Source organism: Hyaena hyaena, unplaced genomic scaffold, assembly GCF_003009895.1.
Source record: "Hyaena hyaena isolate Hyena2069 unplaced genomic scaffold, ASM300989v1 scaffold_198, whole genome shotgun sequence".
Classification (NCBI taxonomy): Eukaryota; Metazoa; Chordata; class Mammalia; order Carnivora; family Hyaenidae; genus Hyaena; species Hyaena hyaena.
In genome coordinates this window covers 1,453,517-1,471,524 of record NW_024080829.1, presented here as the reverse complement: position 1 = coordinate 1,471,524, position 18,008 = coordinate 1,453,517, and the positions used below count along the sequence as shown (strand labels likewise).

The following is an 18,008-nucleotide window of genomic DNA, read 5'->3' as shown; positions in this document are numbered from 1 at the left end:
TGGGATGTTTATGCAAGTCTGTTTTCTATTAGGACAGAAGTCTTGGCCCCTTGATTTGTCTCCTGATTTTGATTTGATATAGGTGATTGGATTTGCCTTATGCAAAGCATGCAAGCACAAAGTGTCTGTCACTTTCAAGAGAAGAAAGGAAAGAAAGGAAGAAAGGAAGAAAGGTGACAGACATTTGGAGTTACTATCTCGCTCCCATGTAATCTTATAACAATTTGAGAAGAGAGCTACAAGACTTTTTTTTAAATGCATTCTGTTCCAGAAGACTACCTGAATATGTCCCTCTATACATTTTAATTGCCATTTCCATAAGCCTAAAATGTTAGCTTATAAGGGGACTTGAACTGGGGCAGTTATGTTAAAATTTAAAGAAAAAAGGACTAAAAGAGTGTATTCCATAAATACATTCATATCTATAGCATTTAAATATTTTTGATACATCCCAATAAAGAAATAAGATCTTTTTTGTAGCCATCTAGTAAAGCTATCCCCTGGCACATAAATAAACTATATATTTATACATTAGATATTCTGAGATACAAAATAAACTCTTCAGATATACATCTTTAAACACTTAGTTTTCATTTCCTTAAAAGAATAAAGACCAACTTTTCATCTTGACCCATGCTTCTATATTTCTTAGCTTGAGTGAAGGTAAAAAACTTTTAAATTAGTAATCATCAGAGTCCTCATTCCTGTGGTAATCAAGGTCAAAGTTAATATAAGACCACTAAATTCCCAAACTGTGTTTTTGGTTAAAAATTTTAAGCTTAAAACCTTTTAAGCTTCTCCCCCAATCAAGGAATGTCATATTTGGGCAATAATATAAAGTAAAAATTTTAGAAATCATAGAAGTCCATAACATAGGAAATCAGACTCTTAACGGAGTAGATGGCTTTTTCAAGTTGACCAGACACAGAGCATGTGGATCAAACTGAAGAATTGCATACTGGGGGGAAATAATCCTGACTTGAAACACTGATCTGAGTCTTATTCCCCATCACTAATATGTTGTACTCCTCCATTTAGAGTACCAAGAAGTGAGTTTCACTACTGTGTTAGAGTATGTAATATAGTGTCCAGCTTCAAGTTAGATCCTCAGGAACCTTCATATCTCATGTGTTCTAGGAGAGATGCTGATGAATCATCTGTGGAAATAGTATACCATGAGTAACATAAACATAAGAAGGAATCTGGATAGATAAATATGAAGTAGAAAATTAAATACAATTTCAGTTGCATACCTTTTGGATGAGTGACTTCAGTCTTTCTAGGAATTCTTTGGGTGGTGTTTTCTCATAAGAATCACATGAGGGGCATGTCTAGAAATCAACAAAAAAGTTCAACATTTTTCCAATTTAATAAAATGTTCAGTTAAAATAGATTTTTTTCAATTAGAGATATAAATTATATTCACCGAAAAAAATTGAGACGTGCATAAAATTGTTCAGGAAATAACAATGGGAAAATATCACTTGTAATTCCTATCCTCAGAAATAACCACTGCAATCTTTTGATGCATATTCTCCCAGCAATGTTTTTTTTTCTTTGCATTTATGTTATTTACACTGGTTGGTAATTTGTTTATTTATATTCAACATATATAGGCATTTCCTACCTGTTAAGTAATTGTTGCTCTATATTCCAATGTAGCATCAAACTATTACTATCTTTGGACACACAAATTGTTCTGACTTTTCACTATTGCATACAATGCTGCAAGAACATTTCTGAATAATTTTTATATATACCTTTATTTGAAATTTCTAGAAGTACAGTTACTAAATTAAAGGAATAAAAATTTTTATCTTGCTGCATATTGTAAAAAAGTTTCACCTGTATTTATGCAAAGCATTCTTACTATTGCTGAGTATTGTTAAACTTTTTAACTGGAAGAAAGTAGGATTTCCTTAACTTGCATTTATTTGATTTTAGAGAGATTGAACAATTTTTCATATGCGTCTCCCCAGCTTCTATTTCTTTTTTAAAAAAAAATTCTAGGTATTTCTTCTTTATCCTTATTCTTTTTGAGAGCTCAAACACGAGGCCATTGCTTGGTATTCAATGTCTCTAAGCCCATTTGATGTTGTGGTGAGAGCCTTTTACTGAAAGGTAGGAGATGTAAGTTCTAGTTCTGATTCTGCAACTTAGTATTGGCAGGGCTTGGACAAATCACATAATGAGGTCTCATTTTCCCATCTACCATATAAAGGTGCTTAACTAGACAGCTTTACGTTCAATGCCAGCACTGCCATTTCATAAGTCTTTGCTACTGGGTTTCAAAGACAGACTCTGCTCCTTTCTGTCTAAAGAAATTTTAGAGGGATACTTCTCACATTGCAACCTGGCTAAGAAATCAAAGGAAATAAAAGTCATTTTGATAGTGTCATTAAGATTTCATTTGAATCATATGTGCAATTCTTTGGAGGAGAGAGAAATGATTAAAAAATACTTTGGGGTAATTTATCTTATCTCTTATTCCACTGGTTTTGATTAATTCTTGAATTAGTCTTGAGAGTATCAGCATTGCTTATGAGTTGGCATAGGAAGAAATATACAAGATGGTCTTGGGGCCTCCTAAAACTAGGGACTATTAAAATTCTCCTGCCAAATAATGAGGTCTATCTATTTAAATATAGTACTGACTCCGTCATTGTATAGGACAATAATATTCTTTAAGAGAAGGTAAAATTTGAGATTTTTCTTAGTCTCTTGTAGGCTATCTCTTTTCTTCTAGGAAAACTAGGCTCTAGATGTGACCATATGATGAAAGAAAAATACTTAACTCCTAAGTCATAATTGGATTCTCTGCCGAGTGACTTCCTCACCTTGGGAGGCTATTTCAACTTATTCCAGCTACTAGAGACTGTTAGCAAATTCTTATAGGATTTCTGGGCACTTTCAAGTCTGTGGATTTGGAAGAAGTGACTTCAGTTCTCAAAACACCCCATAAAAAAATACAACATATAACTGGAAGGAAGGCACTGGAATCTCTGGCTACAAATGTGTGTGTGTCTGTGTGTCTGTGTGATGTAATGTAGGAGATGTAGTACAAATTTAAGTACAAATAAGAGAGATGACAAATGACAATCTTACTGGTCTGTGTTTCTGTCTTCTGCCTGCGTTTGTGGGAGGTAGTTTCCTCTTCAGCTGTTTAGTTAATACATTGATTATCTGTTCATTGCCTCCTGCATTTGCTGCCTTTAGTTGGACCTTCTGAAAACATGAAAAAGCTGACCGTTCACAATGTTTCTGAAAAAGAAATAATTTATATGTATGTTAACAAAAGTTATGCAGAAAGTAAAAATGACCTTCCCAGTCCTCTTTTTCTACTTCTACTACAGCTTATTAGATTACGTTTGTATCAGCAGGTTTTGAGGAAGGAGTTCACACCCTACTTAATCTTTTGGCTGATTAGAAGGAGACACCTGCAATGTAAAATTTTATCCTGTATTAGAGAAGAGAGGACATTTCCCTACCTCACAGGCAAGAGGAGGGAGCCTAACTTTTCCATTTCTAATACCATTTTGAGGTCTGGGTGATGTGCATGATCTTTATGTTTTATAAAGGAGTTAGTTTGCTTTTAGAACAAAGTTTCTAAAAGTTACACTATGATTGGTTGCAGCTTTGGGTGAGATATACGATAGTCTAATTAGAAATCTTTTTTTATTTGTTTTTTTGTTTGTTTGTTTCTCTCTGAGATGTTCATGGAAGCATCTAACAGTGACATGTCTTGAGCAGCATCTTACCTTGCACGACATCTGGCATCCTGTCTTGTTGCTAGTGAATGCTCAATAAATATGTGTGGAGCAGACAAATGAAGTAAATGAGTTAATGCCCCTGCTTTGGGTAAAGGAAGTGGCTACCTACCTCTGATGGCATATTCCACATCTAAGATTCTGTACACCTGTGATGGACTACACATGACTCTTCTAAAATCCTATTCACACTCTTAGGTCAGTTAGGGTAGGATTCTGCATGAACCAAGTTGTCAAGGAACAGAATTTGAGACTTGCCCAACCAATGGGAGGGAGGACCATTCCTTAGAAGCTTAGGGTAGTGTCTCATAGAATAGAGAAGTGGACAGAACAAGGATCAAAACCTTGTCTCTTGGTTTAGTCAAATAACTAGAGAGTAGTAAGTCAAAAACCTTAGAAATCAAACTGAAAATAAAATGGAATATACTGAAAAAAATATATAAATAGATTTATTAAAAACACTTTAATGCTGTTCTAAAAACTTGTATCCAAGTTTCTTTTTTCTTTCAGAAATGTGTGTTTATCATGCTATTCTATCTGCACCCCAACACACCCCAGTTGCTGTATCCTCATCTCGCTAACGTGTATGGAAGACACTGCCATATAAAACCAGAAACCTCAATCTCTCTCAGTTCCTACAAGGGCTGTCCCATATATAACAAAATTACCTGAGTCTTCTCATGGACAACAGCTGAAAATAGCATATGGCCTGCTTTGCATTTTCCAACCCATATTCTTACCCAATATGAATGTTGATTAATAACATGCATCATTAAGACACAGGCCCGTCAGGTTTGCTTTGCATACATAGCCACAAGCTGAGAACCAGCTTATCTGGTTTCCTTATATCAGAGCAGTTTGCCTCTCTCATAAGGGCAAGGTAATATCCTTTCCATATGTTTGCCAAAATGCTTATTTAATAGAAACTATTTATAAATGTTAATTATAGCACTTTTTTTTCCTTGAAAACCACATGCTCATGTTTGTTGAAGTTTTTTCTTTTCTCTTCTTTTTGACCACAACCGGCTTAACTTACTGGAAAAAAATAATATTCATATTTAAAGAGGTAAATTTTCCAGCTGAAACTGAAAACACTAACTGCTTCATCCGTGATGATCTGAGAAACCAGCATTTCTCACAGAAGCCCATTTTGCTGAGTTAACATTTACATGGGTATGTTGAAAGAAAGTTATGTTCCAAAGAAGTATAGGGGCCCTACCAAATGAACTCCCTTGATATTGCCGGAATGGTCAAGATCAGTGTTGAAAGATTTTATACCTGAGAAAGCTTTTCTGAAAGCCTCTGAATGGCATCTGGACACTGACAGGCTGCACTGTCTCTCCTGCCCTTCCTTGTTTACATGTGACAATAGAAGGTGGTATATTGCTCTGTGCTTTCTGCAAACAGCAGAGCTGTCCTTGGCCATGTGTGGTCCAGGACGACTAACTGCTGGGTTGGGCTTCAGACACACACCAAAGGCAGCCTGGGAGAGGAAAAGAAGTGGAGGAGCTGTTCTGACAACTGCCATACAGATGCACTGGGAAGGGCATGGAGATATTAACCTAGCTTTGGACAGCGATGGATGACCTGTCACTCATGGGCTTTACAGGATAAGCCCAAATTCCTGTGTACAACCACCATCTGGGAGCATAACATTTTCTTTTGCTATGCCTTGGTCACAGCAAACTATGAGGGCAAGGCTTTGATTCTGTCATCATTCAACACATGATAATATGAGGAGTTGCACATCCTACATTATTGCAAAATAGAGGGAGCAGTACAGAAATCAAAAGTAAGAGTAACAAAGAACAGTCAAGTGCTGCTTTTGCAAGGAAACCGTTTGGCTTTGTCGTTTTGCTGTTGAATATTTGAAAATATTTGCCTCCTTATAGCTTATTTTTAACCTACTTTTTCCTCCTCACAAAAAGGCCTGGCCACTCACACTAGGAAGTCTTGGGCAAGATACCTTTGTCCCACACACCAACTAGATTTATATCAAGGTTTCTCAATAGAATACAATTAACGTTTTGGGCTAGATCATTCTTTGTTGTTACGACTGTCCTGTGCATTCTAGAATGTTTAGTAGCATCTCTGACAAGTAGAAAGCACTCCCCTACATACAATTGTGACAACCAAAAATTTCTCCAGACAGTGTCAGATATTCTTAGGGGGCAAAGTCATTACCAGCTGAGGATCACTGGTTATACAATTATAAGAAAGAGAACCACGCCTGGCAAGGCCAATTAGGGATCTGAGATAATCATGGTGAATCAACATTTACATGCAACATGTAAATAAATTTATTTTCCTTAAACTTTTTAATTTTATTTTAAATCTCTTATGATCCCTGCTTTGGTGTTAGCCCTGAAAAACTTGACATAATGTTTGTGTGGCCTTTAATTATTTTCTTCCTTCCTAAGTTTGCCTGACAGCCTAGCTTAAAGATCTTAGTTATACTATTACTCACTTGTATCATAGATAGCATTGTTTGATAAGATTGTCAGATAGGTAACAGTGTCACTGAGACGAAATCTTCTCATTATGATGTAAGATAAAAAGCCTCTATCTTTAGTAAAGCGTAGATATTTAACAAAGGAAGTACCCAATGGATCAACTCAAGTTAGAAAATGGGAAATCTTTCTTATTTCTTATTTTGCAAGTTATAGATAGGGTTAGTCTAAAAGTACTCTAACCACAGCAGTTAAACAAAATGCATGAGATGCTGAAAATGTATGTTTTGATAATTAGGTCATCAATTAAGAAATATTCTCACTTATTGGAAAAAGCTTTCCAATAAGCTGAATGTGCTGCTTTCATTTTAGATGCTGCTTATTAGAAAAGGACCTAGTAAATGAGAGTGGTTAAGTTCAGAGTTGAAGAGTGAATTTTAGAGAAAAGCAATGGTTGTGACTCATTCACTTTCTAAACTTTTACACATAGTCATTTACGATAATTGTTTTCTTTGCAATGTACCTTCATATGTCTCTCCCTGTGTAGTGTCCTAATTACTGGTAGCACTTTTATAGTTATTCTAATTTATGCAGTTAAAGGTCTGAGACAATGAAAACATTTCCCCAATTGCATTTCTATCCTCAGGGTACCAGACGTGAAGACTAGAGAGAAGTTACTAAGGAAAAGATCAGCACGCAGCCCTCTTGAACTATATGTTAGGGGTTTTCTTCCTTGGACCTAATGGATTTAAGTGGCTTAAAAGAATGGGATGAGTTTTTGAAAAAAAAATCCTTTTGAAAGACCTCTCCAAAGGCCAAAGACAAGACTCACTGAGGCCAAGGTATATGGAATTATATTCTAAAGGACAGCCTTGATTTCCATACTACCATTCTTCCATGCTGTTCCTGTAATCTGATCTTTCTTCTTTCTCTCTTCCTTTCTTTTCTTTCTTTCTAGTTATTAAAAGGTGAGTTCTGCTTCTTCCGGTGTGTGTCTATATTTCTTAGGTAGGTTTGCAAAGGAAGGCCCAAGAACTTTTATTCTACAAGGGCTCTTCAAACTTAGTTGGTCATTATTCAGAAACTGATCATGAAATAGATTTATTTTCTAGTTTTGTTATTCTGTATCAAACAGTGCTACTTGGAAGGACTCTTAGAGGTATTTGGAGATAAAAATATATTTATAAGGTATATAGTGTTTTTATAATTGGCTTGCTGGTAAATCAGTGAATATTTGACCAAAATAGGAATAACTATTTTACCAACTCTTAAACCCCCAAATTCATTTAAATTAAGTATATTCCTAGATAATTATGTTAATGGCTTCCTTAATTGGATTTAAAAACTTGTATCACAAATATTATCACAAATAAATTCAATTGGTCTTACCTTTACATCTTCTGGAGCTGGCAGAGGTTCAGGTTCCTACAGCAAAAGAAAATTAGTTCTGGGTTATTTTTATAAGTCAAAAAGCTCCTTTTATATTAATTGAAGAATAATAGTTAAATTTCATTGTGACAAGTATGGCCTTACCAAATCATTCACATAATTTTGCAGCTGATCAACAATATCTATAAGTTGACGCATTCTAATCAAGAGGAGATCCTGCTGTTGGAAGCTTGACTTATGGGCTATTGTCCCCAGGAAGATGACCATCAGGCAGATGACTATCTTCTCCATGTTGCCAGCACTGGATCTCATAAGTGCCAGTAAAGCAAGAGCTTGGTCTCAGTTTTCACTGCAGTTTGACTGTGAACAGGTTGTCAGTAAAGCTACCTATTTATTCATCCTTCAGGGAGAGGTAGAGCCCTCCCATTGCAGCCTGGAAATCTTTGTAAAATGGATGAATGTGAGTAACTCTTTTTTCTTTTCCACTGGCTAGGTATACGTGTGCATGTGCTAATGCGTGGGGGGCAGGGATTGATGGAGTCAACGAAATGTGCCCCATCTGCATCTTAGACAGGAAAAAGAGAAATGGGTGAATTCCAATTTTCAGCATGAATCAAGAAGTGTGCATGGTAAACAGTAGGTACTACAAAACTTCAAAGAAGTAAACAAAAACACTTTGATCTCTCTTTCTCTGCCTCCCTAGCGTCTTACCTGTTCCCTCTAACAGTCATAAGGGCACTTCAATAATGAGTAAAGTGGCTACATGTGTTTTCTTGCAGGACTTTTTCTTATGGTAATAACTATGCCTTTTGACTGAAATCATCCAGTATTCCATTGTAAAGGTAGGAGGGGAGCTACATTTTAGGAAATTTTAAATATCAGGAGTATTTTCCAAACTAGCAAGAATATTTTAGGCTTTTAATGAGGTTAAAGGGTTTAAAGTGCAATTTGCTTACAGTTCTCCCTGACAGCATCTTTAAATAACATTAATCTTGGCTTTAACATTTTACATAATCGTTTTATATATATATCATAAATGATTCTAAGAGACCCTAAAGAAGTTCATCCCATCTCCCAATCAGGATCTCACTCTACCTTCATTTAAAAAAGCAAAAAAACCACCAAACCTCTCTAATGTTCATCTCTTCTATATAATGCATCAATTAAATGAATGAAAGGCACTAATATTCATTCCTGTCCAAACCAAAAACTTTTTCAACAGCAAAATAAAATATACTTATAAATTATTATTTGTGAGGGATAGTGTCACTTATTTCTATTAGATATTATTTCATCTGGGGATGAGCAACACATTTCTAACTATGACCAGGTAGAGGTTATAAAAGCCCAGAAGTGGTTTTATCATCCTCCTCTCTACTGCTGCTTCTATCCCTACTGCTCTACCCATTTGAGAAGGTTAAATATAATATTCTAACCAGAAGTAGTTTTGTACCACAGTCAGTTAGGTCTTACAAATAAAAGTCTTGACTATAGATTTTACTTATTCATTTATTTCTTCATCTGTTTCATTGCATGCTTGCAACCATATTTTTTTCTAGACTGTTATGTAGCCAAGATAAATTAGAGTTTGTACTTGATTCTCTTGACTATAGCTTTATATATATATATAGAATAGATATTCTATAATATAATATATTCTATAATATAATATATTATAATATATATATTATAATAAGATATTATAGAATATCTATTCAAGACTATTCAGGTTTGGTGCTTCCAAAGTAGATAAGAATTCTTACTGTATGATATAGAAGCCTTCCCAATAATCATGAAATTCTGTAGGAGATGGTTCTTTGTAAACCTATGAAATGCATGTGGACTACGTGTTGTCGCTTAATACCTCTTCCTTGCCTGCACAGTCTTTGTACCTGCTTTCCTGATCTGCCTAAAGAGATGTGAGTCTCCTTGTAGACCCTAACCACAGTGGTTAAGAGGGCAATTTCTAAAGTAAAAAGTTCAAATTCAGGCCGTAGCAATTAGTAGCACATATGACCCCCGATATGTTATCACAAAAGGAAAGGAAGTTTAGAGCTAATCACTGGGTTGTAGTGAGGCTTAAATAGACATTCCAAGTAAAGGGGGTGAATACAGCACATGATAAAATCCCAGAAAGTTTTTGCACTGATTGTGGATAAGGAAGAGGATGGCAGGTCAGCGGTTAGCCAAAATGCACTCATGTGGCTGTGCTGATTGTAACAAAGTGGAAAGTCTTTCATATTGCTTAGAGAGAACCATTCCTTACATCCCCAGAGTGCTTCACCAACACCCTACAAACCCAAGTCCCTCCCTGAGACCTCCCAGCCCTCTCTACTATCCATCAACCAGCATGCCAGGATCTGCAGCGTCCTACGGCAGCATTATGACCTAAGACCTTTCTGAGAATCAGACAGCCTGCTTTAAATGGCATATCAGTTGTGAAGCACTTTGAACATTATCGCTGGTGTGGTAGGCTAATCCCTGAAACCTGTGCATATACTACCTTTTTATGTTCCTAAACAGCAAAAGGGACTTTGCAGATGTGATTAAATTAAGGGTCTTGAGATGTGAGAGTATCCCACACTATCCAGGTATGCCCAGTATAATCACAGGGGCACTTATAAGAGGAAGGCAAGCATGTCGGAAGGCAGGGAAGATGTGATAAAAGAAGCAGAGGTCAGAGTGATACAGGGCCAGAAGCCAGTATATACAGTCAGCCCCTAGAAGTCAGGAAAGGCAAGGAACAAGTTCTCCCCTGGAGCCTACCAGAGTGCAGCCTGCCAACACCCTGATTTTAGCCCTATAAAGCTCATTTTAGACCTCTGACCTCTAGAACTGTGAGCCACTGGTTCTGGGGCAATTTGTTACAGCAGCAATAGAAAAGTACTACACCGGGGCGCCTGGGTGGCTTAGTCGGTTGAGCGTCCGACTTTCACCTAGGTCATGATCTCGCAGTTCGTGTGTTCGAGGCCCGCGTCGGGCTCTGTGCTGACTGCCAGCTCGGAGCCTGGAGCCTGTTTCAGTCTGTGACTCCCTCTCTCTCTGACCCTCCCCTGCTCACGCTGTCTCTCTCTCTCTCTCTCTCCTAGAAATAAAAAAAAAAGAAAAGTACTACACCTATGTATAGAGAGAGTTCTTACTCTTGGGAAGAAGGTGGGAAAGAGAGGAAGGGGTAATGAGAGAACCCATAAAGGCTGGAGTTTTGTCTGCTGGGCTTTTGATGGATGCATATAGAGGGGACAAAGAATGCTGGAGAAGAGGGAAGGAAGATTAGTGTTGGCTGCCACATGGTATGGGATGATAAGTATAAAAATGTATAATGAAGACTTTCAGGAAGTCTGATGTGTATTGTTACAAGTTCTTTCTAGCACCAAGGAGGATTTGCTTAGGATTGGCAGTACGTTGCCAAGTTATGGAGTACAAGTTGCATTTCACTTGAACTTATCACTATGTTGAGATGGAATTTAGGGTGGGAGTAAGGAGACTCAGATTTAGTTGAGTTACATATTCACTGATGGAATTATGGCATCATTCCATTGGGGTCTTAATGGCCTTTTATTCTTTAACTTGTAATCATTTTTATAACCTGGATTTAGTTCTGCTGTAACACTTGTGTCAAAAATGAGAATTTATTTCACTGATTAGATATACCAGGGAACAATTTGAGTATAACAAGAATTTTGTGTTTGCCTATGTGTGATTTCATCTTTAAGAAACACTAAATGAATGCAGGAAACTGCCTCCAGCTGACCTAAACTGTATAGGAATGCACAAAATGCACACACATGCTGCACACATCCCCCAGCTGCCTCAGTTGACCAGATACATCATAAGCCATACTCATCCACATCTGGTGTTACAATTTTCTGTGCTCGAAAACCTTCTGTTGCCATTTCTCAATAGCTCCAACACTCACCTCCATGGGCAAACTACAGGTCTTTTTCTAGGTAAGGTGCCATACTTATTGTAGTATTCATATATTTCTTAACTATTTAACATGTGTAAAACTGCTCTCTTTTTCATTAGTTTTCTATCAGCATTTTAAAGTGTCACTGACAACATTTTTTTGAGTATTGTGCCCCTAATTTCATTTTCCCCATAAGCTCTGTGGTTGTTATTGTGCAATGTTGTATAGTGCAATGATTTTTAGGAAAGTATGTGTCACCTTATACCAGAACTGACTGTATTTCGTCTGGAAGAGGTCACATTTAAGCCTCAAGAGCAACTAGTTATATCCTACAGCAAGACTAGGATATAGGATTTTTTCTTGAGGGGGAAGAAAAAAGGGAGATGACAGAGGAAAGGAGAGAGAATGAAAAGCCAACTATTTCTTGTTTTTACACTTGGCCCAATTGAGCTCGTTTATTTAAAAACCCTGGTGCCGTTCCTCCCGTGATCCTTCCCCATTAGCACAAGAGAGTCTATCTTGGCATCTATGGACTCCCCTGGCCCCACAAGGACCAATGTCAATGTATTTGAGAGGACCAAGAGCCTCCTGAAATTACTTGTAAAATTTGGTGTCTATGTTTGTGGGAAGAGGAAAACCTTAAATTTCATCCACTTCTCAAAGGAAATACCAGGCAGCTGCTATTTTTATTTTCTAAGCTCCAGGGACTTCTGTGAAGTACAGAGTGATCCATGCTTCTTCTGCATATATACACCACTGTGTGAGTGTAGGGTGGCTCCAGACTTTCTATACGGGAAACGCTGAGGGGCAGCAGTCTGGCTGGATGCCATAGTTGTATAGCAAGCACACAGCTTTTAGTTACCTTCTATATTAACATGGCACCTTGCAATGAGGTGGTGGGCTCTCCCACATGCATTCTTTCCAGGAAAATAATCCAGGCCATCACCATGAAAGTATGAAGCTCTAGTCATCCACTACAGGGATTTATGGACATATTTTAAAAATTTTGCCTAATGGACTCTGCTTAGAGACTCCCTGCTCTGGATAGGAACCAAGCCTGGGAACTGAATGAAGGCTTCCAGCCAGGAAAAATAGGCTGAGGGTAAGAGGAATAAAAGGAAGGAGGGGTTGAAGTCTGGAAATGAATGCTGCTAGTTCATGGTTTTGTAAGGGCAAAGCTGTGCTGGATATTATTTGGCCCAGCTCCTGTGTCCTGTCTTGCAGCCTTTCCTTAGGATCATCATGTGTCAAATACTCCCTTTCTATTTTCACTTGCTTCGTCCTCTCATGGGTAGAATTAGATGTTTTCTACGTCAGGCTCTGGGAAGAGAGGCCTCTATTGTTTCGAGTAATATTAAGGTATTCTAATATGTAGCACTGCTTCAAACTAAAGGTATTTAGACAAATGGCTTGTGCCTAGGCTGGTCTCTACATAACTATGATACCCATAGCCTCAGTGAGGCTAGAGATCAGATGTCCTTTATTCCATCAACCAAGCTCCACCCCAGCCTCACATCAGGAGATGTGATAAGCTCCACCAGCCTCATGTAACATCCTGTCCAATGTCTATGATCAAAGAAACACTCTTCTCTCACTCGCTAGTGATGGGTGGCTATAAACATCTTCTTTCTTGGCCCTGCAGCCCCTGACACATGATTATAAAACATTTTTAAATGGTCTTCACTGGGCGCCTGGGTGGCTTAGTCGGGTAAGCGTCCGACTTTCGCTTAGGTCATGATCTCACGGTTCGTGGGTTCGGGCCCCGCGTCGGGCTCTGTGCTGACTGCCAGCTCGGAGCCTGGAGCCTGTTTCGGAGTCTGTGACTCCCTCTCTCTCTGACCCTCCCCTGCTCACGCTCTCTCTCTCTCTCTCCTAGAAATAAATAAAACATTAAAAAAAAATTAAGAAAAAAATAAATGGTCTTCACTGTGTCCTCTTTTTAGGGTGTATGCTGAGCCCATATTAATAACCTGAATAGGAATCTCCCCCAACTGTTTTCCCAAAAGGGCAACAGCAGGATCTCATAGAGAGGAGTCTGCAGACTGAAGGCAGTCCTCATTTTGGACACTTACTTCTGTTTCTGGGAATAAGGATCATTTTTGGAAAATTAACTACTTTTCATCTTCTATTTACAAAAGTAATACATCTGTGTCATAAAACGAAGAATTCAAAATACATATAATTTTATGAAATAAAAAGCAAAATATGAAACTACTCACTTTGCTTGCCCAATTTTCATTCCTGGGACACTGTTGAGAGTTTACTGTGTATTATTTTAGGCTCATTTTCTATGTACATAGAATATCAAAGAATATAGATATGTAAATATTGTATAAAATAGAGTTATATATGGAGATAGAAGTATATGGAAATAGATATGCAGACATAGAAAAATGTGTTTTTAATAAAAATTTAATCATACTATACATATTCTATAACTTTTTACTTAACAATATGTCAGGGACAACAATCCATACAGTATTCATATATGGGGCTATCTCATTTAAATAGATGGATTAATATTACATTGTATGGCTGAATGCCATAATTTATTCATTCATAGCCCTACTGATAGATTTTTTTATTGTTTTCAATTTTTATCTCCTAGAAACAATGCTGGAATGAACATTCTTAAACACCTGTATCTTTCTTTTTTGAAGCAATACTGAAGCAATTTTACTTTTTATTTTGTTTGTTTTTAATGTTTTTATTTAAATGCTAGTTAGTAACATATAATTACTTTAGTTATAGTTAGTTTCAGGTGTAGAATTTAATTATTCATTACTTACATATAACACCTAATATTCATCCCAACAAATGTCCTCCTTTATGTCCCTCACCCCTTTAGCCCATCTCCCTTCTTCCTCCCCTCCAGCAACCCTCAGTTTGTTCTCTGTAGATAAGTCTCTTATAGTTTGCCTCCCTCTCATCTCCCATTCCCCTATGTTCATCTACATTGTTTCTTAAATTCCCCATATGAGTGAAATCATATGGTATTTGTCTTTCTCTGATGACTTATTTCATTTAGCATAATACACTCTAGCTCCATCCATGTCATTGTAGATGGCAAGATTTCTTTCTTTTGCTGGCTAATATTCAATTGTGTGCGTGTGTGTGGTATGTGTAGATAGGTAGATAGATTGATACATAGATACATAGATAGATACATACATACATACATACATACATACATACATAGATAATTAGCACCCCACATCATCTTTATCCATTCATCAGCTGAACATTTGGGCTCTCTCTGTAATTTAGCTATTGTTGATAAGGCTTCTATAAACATCAGGGTGTACGTGCCCCTTCAAATCAGCATTTTTTTATCCTTTGGGTAAAATTTACCTAGTAGTGGAATTGCTGGATCATAGAGTAATTCTACTTTTATGGTTTTCCAGAGTGGCTGCACCAATTTGCATTCCCACCCTCAGCATAAAGGGCTTCCCTTTCTCTGCATCCTCGCCAACATCTGTTGTTAATTTTAGCCATTCTGACAGGTGTAAAGCGGTATTTCATCATGGTTTTTATTTGTATTTCCCTGATAATTCAAACATCTATGTCTTTATGCATATGTGAAATATATCTTTATATCCCTTTAGGATACATATCCCATATTTCATTTTCCAATTGGAAAGATTATATCCTTTTAACAATTTGACAGAAACTGCCAAATTGCCCTCCAACATGCTGTATAAATTTGCACTCCCACCAACAGCAGTTTTCTTAGCTCTTCCAGTCTCAAATACTTTATGTTTAAAATATTAAAATATTTTCATATTTGCCAATATGTTTGGACAAAAACATAGTATCTTGTTATTGGTTTGTCTTTCCTTGATCAAAAGTTAAGTTTGGCTTATTTTCATATCTTTATTATCAGCTTATTTCTTTTTTGTGAACATCATTGTTCATATTCTTTGCCATCTATTGGGTTATCTCTTGCTTGTAAGGGCTCTTTTTCTATTAAAAATATGTTAAGCATGTTGATATTATTTCCTTTATGGTGTCTTTTACCATATAGAAATTTTAAGTTTTTATGTTATTACACCTGAGAATCTCATGTTTTATGGCATGAACTCCTGTTTAATATCAAAAATATCTTACTTTCCGTAATAGTAAATGGTAGTAATTGCTTTAGTGTTCATCTTGCTTGAGTAATTCCAATGCCAAGGGGGTCCCTATGAACTCAGGAGTGCTTTTAAATGAATTTGCATTTAATTCATCATTAGACAAGCTATATACTTTTTTGAAAAGTAATATCCATATGGTTGAAGATTATTTAGCCCATCTATAGACAATGTCCCCTGTATGGATGGATTCATAGGCCCCCTAACACCACTGTTTTAGAACAAAGATTGGACATAGTCTGTCATTATTTTGTACATTTAAATCCAATCTTAAACCACACTCAGGGGGACAAGGTTATGAAGAATCATGAAATGGCATCTGAGCCATCAAATGTCAATAATTTTCAGTGCCATTTTAGTGCTGAATGTTTAGGACAGTTTTTGTACTTCTTTAAATTCTTTAAATATTGATTTTCCATGTACAGTGTGTACAACTCTAATAAACAAGAGTAACTGAAGAAGGAAAACGGACTCTGAGATTTTCTCAAAAGCTCAGGGCTCAAAGTCTCAAAGGAATCAGGCTTTAAATGGAGAAATAGTCACACCTGAGAGACTTTTCTGTGGCTAATAAAGGGAGAGGGGGTAGTTCCTGTCAGTAAGAGACCTTGGACCAATAAAAAAATAGCAATATTAATAATTATTAGAACAAACACTTATATAGCTAAGTGCTTTACAGACATTACCTCATTTAAAGCAACAGTGTGAGACGTAGGTGCTCTGATTATCCCTTCTTACAGGTAAGGAAATCAAGCCACAAAGAACTTAAGTGAAACATTGAACAATTGGGTGAACTGCCTATAGAGCCTGACCATTTCTCTCCATAACAGGAAACTGCCTTCATTGCCAATATCATTGGGTTATAACAGTCTGTGCAGCTCAGGATATTCCATGAAAGGATTGGACCCCAATGATGATGCTTCAGACACATGGATTTGGGATAAGGTGGGGTAAGGAGTCCTTTTGCAAAATTATTCCTCGTGGTATCCAAAGTGTAACTGTATATCTTGTCTGGGTTAACTAAATAGTCAACTTGCAATCTGAGTTGGAATATCCAGTTGCCTCCCTTTTATTTATTTAACCAGTGACAACCTGGTCCAATAAAATACTTGACAATAATTCTCTAATGTTTTATATCCACAAAAGAAGAAAGAAAAAAAGTGAATAAATTCCTACAATCATTTGGGCCTTGAATACCATAGACAAAATCAATCAGAAAATCAGCTATCTTGACAGTTTAATGGCCAAAAATGTAGTGAAGTTATTTACATCTATTTAATTTTCCATGTTATTCAAGCCTTCTCATGGTAATGAGAGCATTAGAACACTCATCTGCTCCATTTAGCTCCCAGAATTTTAAAATAGAGACTGAGGGAGAAATCAGTATAGCAGAAGACAAAAGAAACATGCTTATAGAGAGAGCTAACTAAAGATAGATAGTTCAGTGTTTGTGGATATCCACAGTTGAGTCATCACAGGTCATGTCAGCGTATTTAGCAAAAGTCCTGTTACTTCTGCCATCTGTATGTGTATCATCAACCAGAAGCTTAAATGGCATGGCAGGGATGTAGGACTCTGGCCCTCAACTTGATTTTTACCCAGCTTTAAGAACCACTGCTCTGATCATTGCTGCTGTGTTTAGAGAATAATTTTTAATGGAGTCGGTGTTCAGATCAACATTTAGAATGGAAACCTTAGAAAATAAAAGCATTTTAAAAAATCATAAAAAGGGGCACCCGGGTGGCTTACTCGGTTTAGTGTCCAACTTTGGCTCAGGTCATGATCTTGTGGTTCCTGGGTTCAAGCCCCGCATTGGGCTCTGTGCTGACAGCTCAGAGCCTGGAGCCTGCTTCAGATTCTGTGTCTCCCTCTCTCTGCCCCTCCCCCACTCATGCTCTGACTCTCTCTCAAAATTAATAAAAGCATTATAAAAATTATTGAATGGAGACCTTAGAAATACAAGGACTAAGGTACTTGAAGAAGGTCAATAGTAATCACTGAGAATGATGACCGCCCAGATGACCACAACCCAAATGATCCTGGGAGCCCAGGAAAGCTCTGAGTGTCCAGCTCCTTCTCCTTTGACTCTGACTCACTTTCTCTCTGGATCTCTCTATTCTTCCTTTTTCTTCTGCTTCTCACTCATTCCAGATTTCTTCTTATTTCTTCTCTTTCTCCATCTTGGTTTGCATCCTTCCCAATTTGTTTCTTGTTCAGTCCTCATATCATAAAACCAAAATATATTTTAATTATAATTGTTTTATTAAATGAAGATTTCTAGTTTCTAAGTATTAAAGTAAAATGACTAGACTGCTATATTCTCTTGTAGGAGCAAAGAAAGCTCCTTTTTATGACCTTTCATATTTGA

General features: G+C 37.0%; 1 protein-coding gene across 1 annotated transcript; it reads right to left on the bottom strand.

Moving 5' to 3' along the window:
- Positions 1-943: 943 nt before the first annotated feature.
- Positions 944-7,918, bottom strand: IL21 (interleukin 21). Its single transcript, XM_039241595.1, has 5 exons — positions 7,751-7,918; positions 7,607-7,642; positions 3,106-3,261; positions 1,254-1,331; positions 944-1,157 (listed from the first exon to the last, which is right to left on the bottom strand). Exons 1-5 carry the CDS (start codon positions 7,916-7,918, stop codon positions 1,134-1,136), a joined length of 462 nt encoding a protein of 153 aa, XP_039097526.1. The 3' UTR covers positions 944-1,133.
- Between the last annotated feature and the right edge of the window lie 10,090 nt (positions 7,919-18,008).